Source organism: Bidens hawaiensis, unplaced genomic scaffold (genome assembly GCF_021521415.1).
Source record: "Bidens hawaiensis isolate Kalapana, Puna unplaced genomic scaffold, B.hawaiensis_p1.1 tig00036355_1, whole genome shotgun sequence".
NCBI lineage: Eukaryota > Viridiplantae > Streptophyta > Magnoliopsida > Asterales > Asteraceae > Bidens > Bidens hawaiensis.
Window position 1 is genome coordinate 56,918 of NW_027496341.1, and position 17,327 is coordinate 74,244.

The following is a 17,327-nucleotide window of genomic DNA, read 5'->3' on the forward strand; positions in this document are numbered from 1 at the left end:
TTTTTCAAAGTTTTGTAAATACCAGCCACCACCCCCATCGCGATATGCGATGGGGGAGACCATTACACGCCGCGTATCGCGACCCCTAGCAGACCAGATCTGCACTTTTGTGTTTTATTGTTTGTTCTTGTGACCAAAACTCGGTTTTTAACCATTAAACCTCATGTTAACCCTCCAAACCTTGTCCCATAAATACAAGACCATTTCCCACATCCATCCCTGCTCTCATTTCATTTCCACACTCAAATTCTTTGATCTTTAAGCTTGTTTCTTTATGTTCTTGGCAGTTTGACTTTCGAAACATATGGCACAACATATATATAATATACACCCCTTGTTACCTTTGGTAGTTACTTTTCCGGCCCCGGTCGGTTAAGTTTCAGGCCTCTTAAGGCAAGACTACATGAAGGACTTTCGTGGTCCTTGTTATATATTTTCCGCAGCTAACCATCTAACTTTATTATTGCTTATTAACTTCTGCTCATTTTAGTTTGTTTGTCATATTTACAAGTTCCATGGTTAAGGGTTCTAAGAGTCTATGCCTAGGTTTAACCGTAAATAGCTCTAGACCGTAAACTAGGGCTAGCATTTGGGTACCTGTTAAAGACACGATAAGACCTGTTAATAAAAAAACTGCGGTATGCGATTTTTTTATTTTCTTAAATAATTGAAATTAGTAGGCTAGACTCCCTCGTTATCCCTTATTGGTACACAAAACTTAAAACTGTCTTATAGTCATGACATATAAAGTAGTTAAACGAGTCGTATTCAAGTTATATATTTGTGTCACGCGCGTCGCCTCTTACATGTTAAACCTGTTAAGACACGAATTGCCAGCCCTACCGTAAACCGAACTTTGTTTACTAGTTTTGTTAAATAATTGTTTAAACATGCTTTATGTTAGATTTAAGTTTCTAAAATCATTATTATACAAGTTCTTAGATATTGAGCATGTGGAAACCATCTATGAACTTATTGTGAGATGGAAACCGAACCAAACTGAACTTTCGTTTAAAGACTTTATTGTTAACTTTTTGGTTGTTTTTCTCCATTTATAAATTATTATACAAGTCATTCGATATTTGGGCATGTGGAAACCATCTATGAACTTATTGTGAGATGGAAACCGAACCAAACCGAACTAAACCGATTTTCACTCCCTTAAGACACACAAGTGTGTTGTTAGCTATCAAGACTTTTATATTTCTTTAAAAATATGTTACAAACTGATTTTAAATATTTTATTAAAGTACTTGGAATGTTGAATCCAACTTGATCTTATAACAAAGTTTGGACCGACAAAACCGAACACTCGCTTAACGTGCGTTGTTAGTTCTAAAACAATAGAACTACATACTTGGTTAAGTGTTAATATTTTTATGAATTATCTCATTACATTTATTATTTTGGAAAGTTAACTTTGGGTTTGATCAATTATCAAGACCTGAACCAACAACCTGAAACACTCGTTAAAACCCGTTTTAGTATCTATATTACCAAGGGACTTGCATTCTCACATTTTTACCCACCTTGTTACTTAACATAGGTTGAGTAAATATTAAGGGCTAGATACTTTAACCCGGTTTCGAGCAAACTTATATTTTAAAGACTATTATTATGTTTTTCTTAAATATTTACATTTTAAACATTAAACTTTAAACTGTTTACATTTCCTATCATTTATTTTACTTAAAGACTTCCTAGACAACCTTTTTAATACAAGACTTCCTTCCACCTAGACCTTGCTCGTTAAACCTCATCCTTCCGTTTACCCGTCATTTTACCGAATCAAGTTTGTTACTTGAACGTGAGTACTTTTCATACCCCGTTTTCCATCTTTCGTTTTGGGGGTGATATTGCATACTTATTCAAACTAAATGTTTTATATACTTGAGTCTTAAACCACAAACTTTATCGTATACTTTACTTAAATAAATGCTCGATTTGGTGGTCTACGCTTACATGCTTATATGCTTATGTGTTTACCGCTTTTGATTGGTTGATTCATAGATCCGTAAACTATCTGGCACTCTCTTATAGCACGGTGTCGCTAATGTATTCTTATTAACGATCTCATATTAAATCCGTGAACTATGTGGTATTCTCTTATAGCACGGTGTCGTTAAGGCATTAACGATCCCATATAAAAATCCTGAACCATCTGGTATTCTCTTATGGCAGGTGTAGCTAATGTGTTAGCGATCTCATATTATACAAATTGTTGCTATTTATTTATTGTTTCGTATACAAGTTGTGGAATTTCTTATTATATACATATTGTTCAAAAACTTTGAAATTGCTCACCAACCTTTGTGTTGACAAACTTTATTTTATGCAATGTTACAGGTTTGACTTTTGTTGACTTGAGGACTTGACGGAAAACGTTACCAAGACTATTATGATATTAGCAAAACGAACAATATATATTTGTTTACTTGTATTCAGTTTGTTTTTGTATGAACAAGTTACGTATTGTTCATTGATTTATGAAATAAAATGAGTTGATTAAATATTGTCGCTTTAATAGCGTCTTGTGTATTTGTCCAATCACGTTGCACCCCGGCATGTAATTCTGCCGCCTCTGGTCGGGGTGTGAGAGTTAATGTAAGTCTAAGGGTTTTTATAATCGTCTATTTTGATTCATGAGTATGTTAATCTAATCACATTGTTCAAGTTTTAGTTTCAGAATTAATCACATATTCACATGTAAGTTGTTCAACATCTTGGTTGTTCTTGTATTTAATTTCATATGATACATGTTTTTTTACAATTTGTGTTGAGTTTGTTGGTGACTCAAACACCGGTTTGGCAAGGGGTGTGATTCGGGTTTTCGGGACGTAGCGTAGTAGATTTTAACCCAAACACCGATCCGTTCATATGTGGGTTGCTTGGGTTTTGGGTGGAATGGGTCGGGTTAATACGGGCCAGGTTTCAGGTCACATTTAACCAACTAGTATAAATATTCACTAGTTCCACATTGGAAGCCTTTAGTTATCATTGTGGACTACTGAATATTATTACGGAAGAATTTCATGTATATACTACTTTTAATATATCTGTAAACCGGCAACAAGTTACGTTGCAGCCCCTTAATGGATAGCAAACTCAATCCTACTAGAAATAATGTTTTGGTTCTTATTGACTGAAAAATTACTATACACGACCCGTCGAACCCTGTTCAGGAAATCCACTGCCTTAAGAGCTAAGAAACCAAATGTGCCTCTAAGGCCCTAACAAAAATTGTTACTTGATATCATATAAGGTAACTCAGTTTGCTTCCATCATACCTTATGCATACAAGCTTATATGAGTATATCACACACGACGCCATAGAATTAGTAAAACCCCCCATTTTTTTCACTACTTGAAACTTGAAAGAGTAAAATGATTAAAAAAACATATTAATAATGATGGTGAACTAGTGAAAGCAGTTAAAAAGATCTCAACATCAAACATCAAAATACGACAAGCAAAAATGCTCGAGTTGTTGGGTTCATCCAAATCACGAGTTTTTCACCCCAATAACTGAACCACAAATCTTCAGTCTGGTTCGGGTTTATCATTCTTTCGGGTTTGATGTTTTCGAGTTTAGTTTGTTCAAATCTCAGGTCACCTCAGGCTAGGTTTGCTAAGTGGGTGTAGTTAAAAAGCCCACCCCCTTATTGGGTGGTGCCTGGTGGTACAAGCGATTTTACGGTGATGTAACTACTTTTTTGCACCAATCAGTTGTGTCCCTTGCAGTCTTTTTTATACTAATTACTATAAGCTTCTTTATATGGTTTAAATATGTTCCTTCACCCATGCCTAGCCATGAGATTCTTTAGCTATACGGTCACCAATCGTGATTGAAGAAGTTAATATTGTTTTTCTTGATTAGTTTTATGGCACGCATAGGGACACGATAAATTCGAGCATGTTAGCATCAAATCTCTCCCACGAGTAATCTTTGAAGTATAGGCAACCACCCCTAATAGCAAGGGGTGGCTCACCCATTATAGAGGCTCGTGTGGAATAAAAAACGAATTGTTACGAATATTTTAAAAATGCAACTTTAAACAACCAGCCCAAAATCAACTAAGTTATAATATCATATTAAAATCTTGTTTCTTAAGTTCTTAACGACTAAAATTTTGCACTTTATAACCCATGATCTCTTATTTCACACCTTAAAATATTAAAACAAGTAATGAACCTAAATTGAATGTATGATTGTTCCACAAATTGGAAAGGGTATGAAATCAAATTTATAGTGTATTTTAACGCAATTATTTATGTCGTTTTTGAAATCAAATTAAGTTAATTTATTTTTGTTTACTTATGTTGTTCCCTGATTTGTTCTATATTGTCGGTGTATATGAATACAATTTAGTTGCATTAAAATATGTCAATAGAGATTAAAACTAAAAAAGAAATCCCATAGGTTGGATATTTTAAACGCATCAAACAACTTTATCTTAATGTCTCTTCACCTACGTGACAGTACGTGACGTGACAATAGGTATTGTTAACTGGCCCCTCAATGGCTCACTATACACTTGGTCTTATATATGTCTACTTACTAGCGATTACTATCCAAATATTACTATATTTCGTTGATCTGTTCTTTATTGTCAATGCATTTCCACCATTTTTTAGATTGATTGCATATAATATACAAATTCAGTTTTATTTATATGAAAATTATGTAGATGTTAGCTTGAAACCGAAGATAAAACAAACACTCTACTTTTTTAAGGCATGTGAAACTCATGGCACTAACTTTATATATACATTAAGTTAGGTATATGATCCATTATAATATTCCAAATGAACTAGTAGTAACTTATGTGTTGTATTATGATTCTTAACTTCATCTATGGGCAAGACTTAAATAGTAAAAGTTTCAAGATTAGTACTTATATATATATATATATATATCCTTCTATTACAATCATAACTATAATCATAACCATAACCGAGCTCCTGCTTATGATCCCATAATCACCAATCCTAAACCCTGAAATCCAAAAATGCCAACGCAACAAGATCAAACCCAAGGCCGCAACGAGGTCATTGACTCTATTACTAACTCGGTCACTGACGCTTCCCCACGGTTAGCAACCAAACGAATCTCCAAAATTCCACCCATGATGAGAGAGATACACGACTACGAGAAATACTTTGTTCCAAAGGTTGTCTCCATCGGTCCCTACCATTATGGGAATCCGAAACTTGAGTTGGTCGAGAAACTCAAGCCTACTTTCGCAATGAAGCTCGTCAAAAACAACAAAGAGATCCTAGAAATTCTGTACAGTAAGCTTGAAGAACCAGATACGGTGCGAGATTTAAGAGGCTATTATGAAGAAAACTCGACAAGCATGTTTAGCGACATGGACTTCGCTAAGATGATGCTGCTGGATTCTTGTTTTATCTTGTATTACATTGTATACATTTTTGGCAGGTTACCTGAAGATTGTAGAGCGCTAAACAACCACCAGATTGTCTTTATTCATCAAGATTTGTTCTTGTTGGAGAACCAGGTTCCTTTCAAACCTCTTATAATGGCGATGACGTTGATGGATTTCAGTTTTCACAGGAAATTAACATGGTTAATCGAAGGTAATATTCTGACATATGGGAAGCCGAAAAGAAAGTGGTTGAAATCAATACTTTGTATCCGAAATTATAGGAGCTTTCTAGACGAGCGAGACATGGAGTTAAGAGGCGACAACGAACCAGATCATCTTCTCCAACTTCTTCATCGCACTCTTACTAAACTTAATGACAAGGTTTACAAGAGTGATCACTATCTAAGAAACAATTACAGGTGCACTTTTCGCAATGTTAGGGAGCTTGTGGATGTTGGGATTCATTTCAAGCCAAGTGACACTATGTCCTTGGCTCGCATAAATGTCGTTAAGGGCGGGTGGTGGTTTTCAGCAGCTGTTGAACTCCCTCCAATATCCGTGGATGATTCCACCAAGCCTATGTTGTTAAACTTGATAGCCTATGAAATGTGCTCAAATGATGACGCATGGGTTACATCGTACGTGTGTTTGCTTGATTCTCTGATTCAAGACCCTGAGGACGTTACGGTTCTTAGAAAGGCCGGGGTGCTAGAAAACTCGTTAGGAAGTGATAAAGAAGTCGTGGAATTGTTTAAGAAGCTAGGCACTGATTTGGTACCAAATAGCTTAGCATATTTGGAAGCTAAGAACAAGATACAAAGGCATTATGAAAGTCGGAGTAACGCACTAATTTCCCAACTCAAGCTTTTTTCACTTTTTGGAGTGACATCTCTTCTTCTTAGTGCTGTTCAAACTTACTTCACTATTTGGAGTCTCAAAAGCGAGTGTGATGATCTTTGCAAGTTTTTGAAGAAGAACCATCACTTATGAGCAACGAGTGATCGAGTCGTTGATGGTTGCTATTGTATCTTTAATTCAGGTGTGTCGTGTTTAATTTGTCAAGTATCACTTTTATGCTTGATTTTTTTCGATCCCCTTAAATAAGATAATTGTTGTGTTCTGAATGCAACCAGGTGAAGTATATATGTTTTATATGCATGTGTAGCTATGATTGTTTAAAATAAATAAAGAGATGAGTTTGTGATATTATATTGTGAGTCATATCCATTTGTTCAAATTGTTTCTAGTAATCTCGCATCACTTTCATTTGCTTTGTAGGAGCCAGTTCATGCAGAGAAACACATTTGCACACCAAGAAAATAATATGAATGTATTGGACACATATATTTGGCAATTGGAACTCAGTAATCAAACTAGTACTCATCTAAACCAATATATACTAATTAATTATATTAATCAACCATAATTAAATTCCATTAGCGGAAGTAGTCATGGGCTATGGCAGAGGCACGGAGTGGTTTCCGACATGAAGAGTTAGAAGGTGACAACGGGATGACAAAAGACCAGAACTCAAGTCAATCAAGTTCAAGCAAACGACAAAGGCATTAACTAGGGTGCTTATTTTTATCTACGTGAAATTTTACTTAAAACCAAGTTAGGTCAATTATAATTCGATATAAATTTGACCTGACTTGGTTTTAAGTAAAATATTTATACTAGCACGTAGATAAAAATGATCACGTCTCAACGGTATACTCAAAATTTTGTAAAACCCTATATTTTAAAAGTTATTAAAGAAAAAAAAACTATATATAAGTGAAATTAGTTATAGTAATTAAATATTAAAGAAAAAAGAATAACTAAGTTTGGTCGTCCAAAACGGATTCGATTAAAACTTGCCGGCGAAGACGGATTTGGAACACTTTTGATTGGCTCATACAAAACTCGTATGTGAAGATGGATTTGGTTCAAAACTTGTCGATCTCCGGCGACGTGTTTGAATGGATCTTTAAAAATAAGTGAAGGATATTTTAGGACTCTCTCTCATCAAAAGAGACATTTTAAGAATTGATAATTTCCTTTCATATAACCATAAGTACTTATAAACACATTGACAATTTGTATAAATTATATAAGCAGAGTTATTCAAAACCGTGACTTGATATGATAACCTGAGGCAAATTCACTCTTGATTATCCGGTTCCTTTACTAAGTAAATTTGATATCCATTTTCACTCTGAACCTAGTTCAAAATAAAATTACGAGCACACTCAACACTGTTTGCCAACTATATAGACATGGGCTTTGGGTAGCCCATATCTAACTCCACTAGCATTTTTTTTGGGAAAGGTGGTAACTCCACTAGCATTTAACAACACCCGATCAATATTGTTTGATCCCATAACATGATGTACACAAATATAAACATCTACAGCATTAAGTCCACTTATTTCTAGACATTTAGACCTGTTCTTAATCGATATATAACTTTAATCTTATCAATAATGTTATCGATCCTTTATCTGCTGTTGAAGTAAATTACGTTGTTTCGTGCCTTTCAAATACACTACTATATGAGATTGCAACTTTTTCCTCCTTCCTCCCAATGTCTGAAACATTATACATGCATGGACGGAGCTTAGTGTATAGCCTAGGGTTCTTGACCCCCCCCCCCCCCCGTTTTTTTCTCATAAGTGTAAATTTACTCGTTTTCGTCTGAATATTTGAGTCTAACTCTCTTTGTTTATGAAATTTTTTATCCATATTGAGTCCAGTCCCCCTCCACACTTTTGAACAAGCTTCGACATTGGTTGTACATCATGGATAGAGAAAGCGAAGATGGGAAGGATGTCACAACAAGTACCTATGCTTTGTCAAACAACCTACACTACGCAACACGAAGTGAACACATGGTCTATAGAATCGTCCAAGCTCATACAACAGCTGCAATACCCGACCCGGAATAACATTTATATGCAAGTTTTGACCTTTGTCAAGTATATATTTTTTAAAGATTTGTTTTTTATTACTCCTTTTCTATATTGTCAACGTATTTCAATTCATTAAGCACATAACACCACATTTTTATTCACCTTTGTCAAAGTATTTATGCAAGTTTTGACTTTGCCAATAACCATTTGCACTTTATGGACCTCCCTCATGCATGTAAATTAATGTTTATTTCATTATGAATGTTCATATCTTCTAATTCACTTCACTTTATTAAGTTCTTAGATCGGCCTAAACTTTAAAGCCTCACCACCTAAGTTTGCAATTGCATGTCTTCTAAACCATAAACTTTAAATAATATAGCATGCATAATTTAAAATCAAGTCAAATTGTTATATAATCACATAGTTTCATATCAACACACTTTTAAGACCTTGAGGGGGTGAGTTTTTTATTTTTTATCATAAGCAATACACAAAGCACATTACCTTGAAATCTAACAAATTGTGTCATCAGACAACAATCATCATATGCATCTCACCTCCCATTACTCATTACTGCCATGGCTGCTATGAACATCAATCCACCACATGTTCACATCAGTCTTCAATTGAACATAACCCTCTCAACATAGAAAACGCAGTTGGAACGGCAACGAATCCTAGTTTTGAAAAAGCTTAACAAAGAGAACAGATTGTGGAATCATACATACAACACGTACAATTGCATCGTGTATAATATAAGTATATTTATGATCGGTCAACATGTCGCGATGTTTCTTTTCAACAAAGCACAAATGTATCGATTTATATAGATAAATTTTGACTTACTTTTGAATATATAATACAACCAGCTTGAGAGCAAAAGTCAAAACCAATAAACCATATCCTTAAATTTGGAGTTAACATGCAAAAGTCAAAACCATTTATGTAATTTTTATTTTTTAGTTCATGAAGATATAACTTCCATTTCTAGAAAACGTTTACAATAAAGTGGCAGGCAAACGGGCACAAGCTGCCCCGCTACCCCCTTTTGAATTTTTGTAATCTGCATGTTAATGTTTTTTTTTCTTTTTTTGAACGTTTTAAAATATTACAAGAGTCTGTAGTATGACTGTATGAGTTTTGGATAAGGTAATAATTTATGTTTTCAAGCACTGTTCAAATCAGCTTAATTGTTCTTAAAAAATGAAGCCATTATTCTTTCTTCTAGTCAGTAGTCACAACACTATTCACAATAATCAATATCAAGAAAATTCCCTAATCAAACTGTAAATCAAAAGGAGAAATAGATCTCACTAAATTAGACTTAGTAGAAGATAAAGAATCAATCGCCGAATCGTCGGAGGTTTTAAGGAGAAAAAACCCTAATCCCCTATTCAGATCTTACACAAATTCGCTTAAACAAACACAACAAACGTGTTAAGAGTTAAGAAGAAAAAAAACTTTTTATTTATTATGTTAAGGATTAATTAATGATTTTATCTCAAAATTAAGAAACCAAGTGAACAATTATAATGTGAAGGAAGTCCCGTAGCCTCCACATGAAGCAATCACTTTGTAAGTTACATAATTTATAATTTATAAACTCAGATATTATTCCATACTTAAGTCACGGGTCAAGTTAAGGATATATCTTTAATTAATTATTAATTAACACAAATCTAAACTCGTTTTTCTGTGCATGAATCTTACTTCATCTATAAGAACTAGGTCCTGATCATTATGTGTTACTAGCTAACATACATACACAACGTCCTAAGATGCATCCACCAATGTCGGATGCCATTGATACTACACCTACACCAACCATCGAAGATAGTAACAAAGACTGGTTTCATTCGATATTGAAAGCCGAGTCACCGCCTTCTAATACAACTCGACTCCCCAGAGTTCCTATGATCCTGAAAGAACGCAAGGATCATGAGAAATATTATGTCCCACAAGTTGTCTCTCTTGGTCCATACCATCATGGAAAACCAAGCCTCGAGTCACTGGAGGGTTTCAAACCTCTGTATACAAACAAACTACTTAAAGGTAACCAAGATATGATTCAAACTCTGTATCATAATCTTGCGAAAATGGTCCCGGCATTGAGAGGATATTATGAAGACAATGCTGATAATCTTTCAGAAGATGAGTTCACAAGAATGATGCTGCTAGATGGTTGTTTCATTTTGTATGTTATAGAGCACATATTCTTGAAATCGGATGCTCTAGGCTTAACAAGCCACCAAATCAAATTTGTTCAACAAGATATGTTTTTGCTAGAGAATCAAATCCCATATCGAGTTCTAACCGAGGTGATGAAGTTTGTACCCGATGAAATGTGGGATTTGAAGATCAACCGGTTTGTGGACGACAACATTTTAGCAACAGTTCCACGCAGAAGAAGATCACGGGCCAATGCTCCTATTACTGAACAAAACAATAATCATCTCCTTGAACTTTTGCGAAAGAGGCTTACAAAAGAGGAATCTTTTGATGTAATACCGAACGACAGGTGCACTTTTCAGCTCTGTTTGTTTTTGCTTTATGTTTTTGCAATGGGCTTATTTATGTCTGCGGGCGCACATACATAAGCTGCCTGCTCTGAAGACAATTTGTTTTTTTAAAGATCTGAATAGTGTTATTATGATCTTAATAAATAAGCTAATATCAAACTTCTTCACACCCTACCCCCACCCATCGTCCGCCACCACCACCCATCGTCTTCCACCACCATCGTCCACCACCCACCACCACCGTCCATCACCACCGTCGAACCACCGCCGTCCATCACCACCACCATCGTTCACCACCTACAACCAATCATCCACCACCCACTATTCTCACCACCACCGTTCACCACCTACCACCATCGTTTACCACCAATCGTCCACAACCAGTACCGTCCACCATCATCCACCACCAACTTCTACTACCACTAACACCGTCCACCACCACCACCACCACCACCCACTACCACAGTTAGCGAGCTTATAGAAGTAGCATTCATCGTAATCTTATCAAACATTTCCCGGTTTTCAAGAACGATTATTATTAACCAAGAAACATTTCCAGGTACACTTATCGCAATGTAAGGGAGCTTGTGGATGTAGGGATTCGTTTCAAGGCAAGTTACACCATGTCTTTGGCTTTTATTAAGGTCACTAATGTCTGGTGGGGGTTTTCACTGGTTGTTGAACTCCCTCCAATATGCGTGGATGATTCCACCAAGCCTATGTTGTTAAACTTGATAGCCTATGAAAAATACTCAAGTGAGAACGTGATGCATGGGTTACATCGTACGTATGTTTTCTTCATTCTCTGATTGAAGACCCTGAAGACGTTAAGGTTCTTAGAAAAGCCGGGGTGCTAGAAAACTTGTTAGGAGGCGATAAAGAAGTCGTGGAATTGTTTAAAGAAATATGCACTGATTTAGTACCAAATAGCTTCGCATATTCACAAGTTAGGTACGACATACAAAAGCATTATGAAAATTGGAATGGCACACTAATGTCCCAACTCAATCATGAATATGGCAAAAACCCATGTGCATATTTTTCGATTTTTGGAGTGATATCTCTTTCTCTTAGTGCCGTTCAAACTTACTTCACTATTTGGAGTCCCAAAAACGAATGCGATGATCTTTGTAAGTTTTTGAGGAAGAACCATCACTTATGAGTAGCGAGTGACTCACCCATGGTTAAGTATTGTATCTGTAATTCTGGTGTGTTGTGTTTGATTTGTCAAGTATCACTATATATGTTTGTTTTTTTTTTCTTAAACTAAGATAATTGTTTGTTCTGAGTGTAACTATATATGTATTTGTAGCTATGATTATTTAAAGTAAATAAAGAGATGAGTTTGTGATTTATATTGGAATTACATGCAAGAAGATCGAGTCATATCGATCCATTTGTTCAAATTGTTTTCTAGAAATCTTGCATCACTTTCATTTGCTTTGTAGGAACCATTTCCTGCAGAGAAACACATTTACACACCAAGATAATTATAAGATGAATGTATTGAACTCAATATATTTTGCAACTACATTGAGCCCCGTGTATTACACGGGTATTTGATGAAAATTTTAAACTTTAACCATTTGGTGAATTACCACTACTACAAAAAAGACCTTTAATGACATGCGCACAATGACACGCGATGATTTGTGACGCGCAAATGTGCATGTCATTAAAAAAACGTCGTATTATTTAAAAATTAGACGACTTATGACATTTTTTTGTATGTAATTAAACTAGTGTCATAAATTAAAAAAACAACTATGCATGTCATGTCATGTTTCAAGCCAAATAAAAAATTAAAACCCCCGCCCAATATTTCCTTACAAATTAAACCAGGCCCACGCTAGGGTTCATCTTTCACTCTACACCAGGCCCACCCTAGAGTTTATCCACTTCTTCCATTGATCTTCTCTACTAGTCCCACGCCGCACAAGGAACACCATCTATGGTTCTGTTCACCACAGCCCCTTCAATTTCAGTCGGCTAGGCTAGGGTTCAATAGGCCAGGGTTTTTGCTTATTTGGAGCTAATTGAAGGATTATATTGAGGATTTTCATCTATTGTGAGGTATATGCCTTCAATTTTATCTTGTTCTAATGTTAATTGGCTAGGGTTTAATGGACTGTTAATTTAATGTTTGCTTGCAAAATCATATTTTTTTTATTTTTCTGAATGCTGATCATTAGCACATCAGAGATCATTTAGGGCTGATTATGCACACGGATTGGGGGGCGGGGTTATTGATTGATAATCTTGTAACAGATGAATCAAGTGTGGCACAATTAGTAATTGCTTTTATTTGCTGTCATATGATCAATTTACGTATATAAAATGACAATTAATCTTAAGCCCTAAATCAACGTTTATAGCCTTATCTTTCTAAATTGAATGATTTGTTGAATATTGTTGCAGGGCATCCATCCATGGGTTGTAAATGGAGCTCAAACCATAATCAATGGCCGATGTATGATTATTGTAGACGTTACCATGTAAGAATATTTAGCTGCTAAAGAAGACTCATGGATTGGGGCAGCATATGTGTTTGTTTATATGACTTTTGCAGAACTGTTGGACAATTCAATGGTTGATAAGGTGCTCTCCAATTATCTTACATTGTTGCTAATTTGTATTCATGTTTATCATACTCAAATTCGTCTAATTTAATATTACATGTATGTTATTATTTTTCAGTTATGTAGCTGGACTACTTATGTCAACATTGATATGGTAAGAAACAAGAAGGATGGTACTGCTATAGCTTAAAGTTCTTTGTTCTAACATTTTTTTCACTGTCATTAATGGTATTAAGTTTAGTTTCTTAACTTTGATCATTGTATGATGTATCATCTTATAATATTTGAACACTTCTCTTTTTGTACAGGTTGTTTGAATTCTGATTGACCAGGGGTTACTCGCTTCTTTCTGATACTAAGGAATTGACTGCCATACGTCAAAAGCTTACTAATCAAGTTCGGACTACGACATGATCTTGCCAAGCTGATGCTCATTTGCAGCAAGTTCCAACACTTAAGTCAGAAATTGGAGGGGATTAGACAGGACCTGCAACAACGAAGGTAAGCTTTCCATGCTGAGGTGTTGCAGTGTGAACTTAAAATATAGTTGGAAACAAGTAGAATTCTTAAAAAATACACTCATTTTATCTTTAAGTTCTAAATTGTTATGCTTTATTTAGTAGCAACAGCCAAGAAGTTGACTTATATATGCTTTTTAATGGGTTATTTAGTTGCCAAAATGATCCTTCCACCTATGAATGGGTTATACACTTATGCTCTTATGTTCTATCTCTAACAGTTAAATAGATCATGTAATATATAGATAATTATATATATAGTTAAAAAAGTCGTCTATTGTTCTAAACCCGCGTTATACATCCACAAATATAATATGTAAATTTTACTTGATGACTGTTTTGATTACACTTTTACTTGTCCGACGCAACACGCAACAGGAGCAGCAGTTATTTGAGATGTTATGATCAAACGATACCAAGTGGTTTTGGGCTGCCAAATTCGGTTTTGGATTTGGGGAAGCATCGAGGAGTACGGACCGTGGGTTCCTATGATACCATCGGAGACAATCAAGGTGTGATCAAGTTAAGGTTGCAGTACCATGCCTGGACAGTTGCAAGATAATAAGGAAAGCAGTGGTGATCGTGAAGGCCGGAGGGTGACAGTTTGTGATAATATTTGCGGTTTATGGTTAACAAACTCAGGCAAGTGTGGAAAGCTATCATAGTGTCTAAGCACTTGAGGCAAGTTCATAAGCACTCACTTAATTGTTATTTATTATGAGTTCCCATCGTTAAGGTTTTGACTAAGTTTTTTGTTGACATCATATTCCAATTATTAGGATCATAATTTCACCATACAACTCAATTGAATATAAAGATTTTGACAGAGAAAAAGTTGGAAGTCCACAGATGGATGAGCGACGAGAGCAATTCGTATGGCAGCTTTTAGTCCCATCTTCTGTTTTCAGTGCCATCTTCAGTTGCGGATCATGCTAGTAAACATAAGGGTATTATGGGTTGTTGACTCTTTTGGTCAATAGATAGTATAAGGCGCAAGAGGCTTAAAAACCCAAGTCATCATCAAGGGTATTTCTGGAAGTATTTAAGACTTGCAAAATGGAGTATGGTGCAGATACAAATGGGTCGAGTTTTCTGCTATAATTAATATAAAGGTATCTCTTTATCTTTTTAGTAAGATTATGAAAAATCTATCATTATTTATTTGTATTCATATGTTTTGTGCATTATGTATCAATCATTTTCTTGCATTAATGATATGTATAGTTTTATTTTTCTTTTTTTAATGGTGCAGTCACCTTCATGTTGCTGCAACGCTTTTTCTTAATGTTCAAGGTTGGCTATAGTATTCCAAGGTTAGCTAATATGTTATATCTATGAACTAAACACACATACTTATTATCACAGGTAGCACTTTTTTATGTTTGACTTTGAAAAATATACAGATTGGATTACGAGGTGAAACAAATAAATATATGTTTTGTTTTGTTAATAATCCTTTTTTACTTTGTATCAACTTTAAAAGTAATGTAAAAGCGTATAGTTAAAGGCCCATAAATGTATCGGACATGTTTAATATATAGGTTAAAATGGTCGGGTTTGGGTACTATATTCTTGTTTATAAATCACTAGAAAGCTTAATTATATGTCTTAATTATTTTATTGTTTGTAATTTTGTTGCGTCTGACTCAGCCAAGAAGTACCAAGTGGTTATTATGTCTTATAATTCATGAAGGACTTCAAATACACGTCAATAACAATGTAAGTGTAATAATACTTGCTCGATTATGTTTATATTGGTTTGTTTTAACCCAATTCGGTTTGATCCGACTAAATTTTGTAACGTTTTCTTTGTTTATTTTTCGTTTTAGGTTGGGGAGATGAAGACGAATACATGGAGGCTGATTTCGATGCAGTTCATGAAGAATGGTCGATTTACGCAACATAGTTTATTTTCCAGTAGTTTTATGTGTGGTGTTGAATAGTAACCAAAATTTTTGTTAACTTTGAGAATATTTGTAATATTTTGACTTGTAATGTCTAATTAAGAAAATGAAATGGTCGGTTTTGTTGCTATATTTGTGTCATTAATGTAAATATTAGTAATTATGCATATATATATATATATTATTTTTAAAAACAATATACGATGACATGCATAAATGCTAGTCATATACAAGTGTCACACATGCATGTCATAAACGCGTGTCATTAATGCGTGTCATAAAATATGACACGCAGATTGCGTGTCATTTTCAATTTATGACGGGGCTTCAATGACACACATTTGCGTGTCATCTATACCCTTTAATGACACACAATGCGTGTCATTAAAGGCCTTTTTTCTAGTAGTATACAGTCAACAAAATGATATATATTGTTAACACAATTACAATTTATATGAAAAATTACATAAATTACATAACTAAGATTACACAAATATGTTACAAATAAAAACTCCCCCCGTCCCAATAGAAATGTCATGGTTTGAAAAACACAAAGTTTAAGGTAGATTGAATGATTATTTTTTTTGCTTACCAAATGACCATAATGCCCTTGAAAATTGGGTCCATCAACATTGGTTATTAATGGTAATTGTGTGTTTTTAAGGGTAAATTTGAAAATTGACTAATAAATTTTGAAAGTGCCCATTTGTAATGAAAAAAAAAAACATTGGCACTTTTAATGGGATGGAGGGAGTGTAACCTTCCTTGTACACTACATTTGTAATTGTATTGGTTAATTGTTTATTAATAATCAAAATTTTTAATTCATGTCTGCTTGTAACTCTTTATAAGGCAACATATATGTCTGCTTGTAACTCTTTATATAGTCATGTATAGTTGTCTGTGTGACAAATATGGTTATTCAAGTACATATCGTGACCCTAGATAAATTATAATATATTTGAATGTATAAAAAAGTATAAATCAAGTCATAAAATATATGTTTCTAGAGCATTTTTGTCTTGAGTTATGAAAAAAAATATTGGAAACTAAATATTGATCTTCTTATTTCTAATATTTTATACTGCACAAAAAAGTTATATAAATAAATGATAGATAGTTCATATAGTAAATCATTATCCATATGGATTATAATTATAATATTCAACTTCAATGATTTAATGCTAAACACCGAGATATATATAAAATGTATTTTTCATGTTTGCAATATTTATATAAAATGGTTGGAGAAAATTAAGAAAATACACATTTTCCTGAGTTCAAATACACATGAGGAAATTTTAAATCCCATTTTCTAACCAATCTTATATAAAAGATTATGCATTGTTTCTCAAATCCCAGTTTAAAAACAAGTTATAGTTTACCTTTGTGTAACATCCTAAAATTTTTATAATGATAAATAAAAGAAAGTTATGTTTAGTGATTTCACGTTTTAGTTATTTAATGTCGAGTAAGGAACGGGTCATGGGCTTAGATTACGTAAGATGGGTTAAATGAGAATGGGC

At 34.3% G+C, this 17,327-nt stretch overlaps 1 protein-coding gene, 1 long non-coding RNA gene and 1 pseudogene across 2 annotated transcripts; all 3 read left to right on the forward strand.

Moving 5' to 3' along the window:
• Positions 1–4,953: 4,953 nt before the first annotated feature.
• LOC143588400 (UPF0481 protein At3g47200-like) lies at positions 4,954–6,499 on the forward strand. Its single transcript, XM_077069415.1, has one exon. It carries the CDS (start codon positions 5,010–5,012, stop codon positions 6,375–6,377), a length of 1,368 nt encoding a protein of 455 aa, XP_076925530.1. The 5' UTR covers positions 4,954–5,009; the 3' UTR covers positions 6,378–6,499.
• Positions 6,500–10,049: 3,550 nt separating this feature from the next.
• LOC143588401 (UPF0481 protein At3g47200-like) lies at positions 10,050–12,157 on the forward strand (annotated as a pseudogene).
• Positions 12,158–13,099: 942 nt separating this feature from the next.
• LOC143588402 (uncharacterized) lies at positions 13,100–14,799 on the forward strand. The gene is made up of 3 exons (XR_013145102.1): positions 13,100–13,295; positions 13,498–13,880; positions 14,276–14,799. It is a non-coding gene; the product is annotated as an uncharacterized LOC143588402 (long non-coding RNA).
• The last annotated feature ends 2,528 nt before the right edge of the window (positions 14,800–17,327 follow it).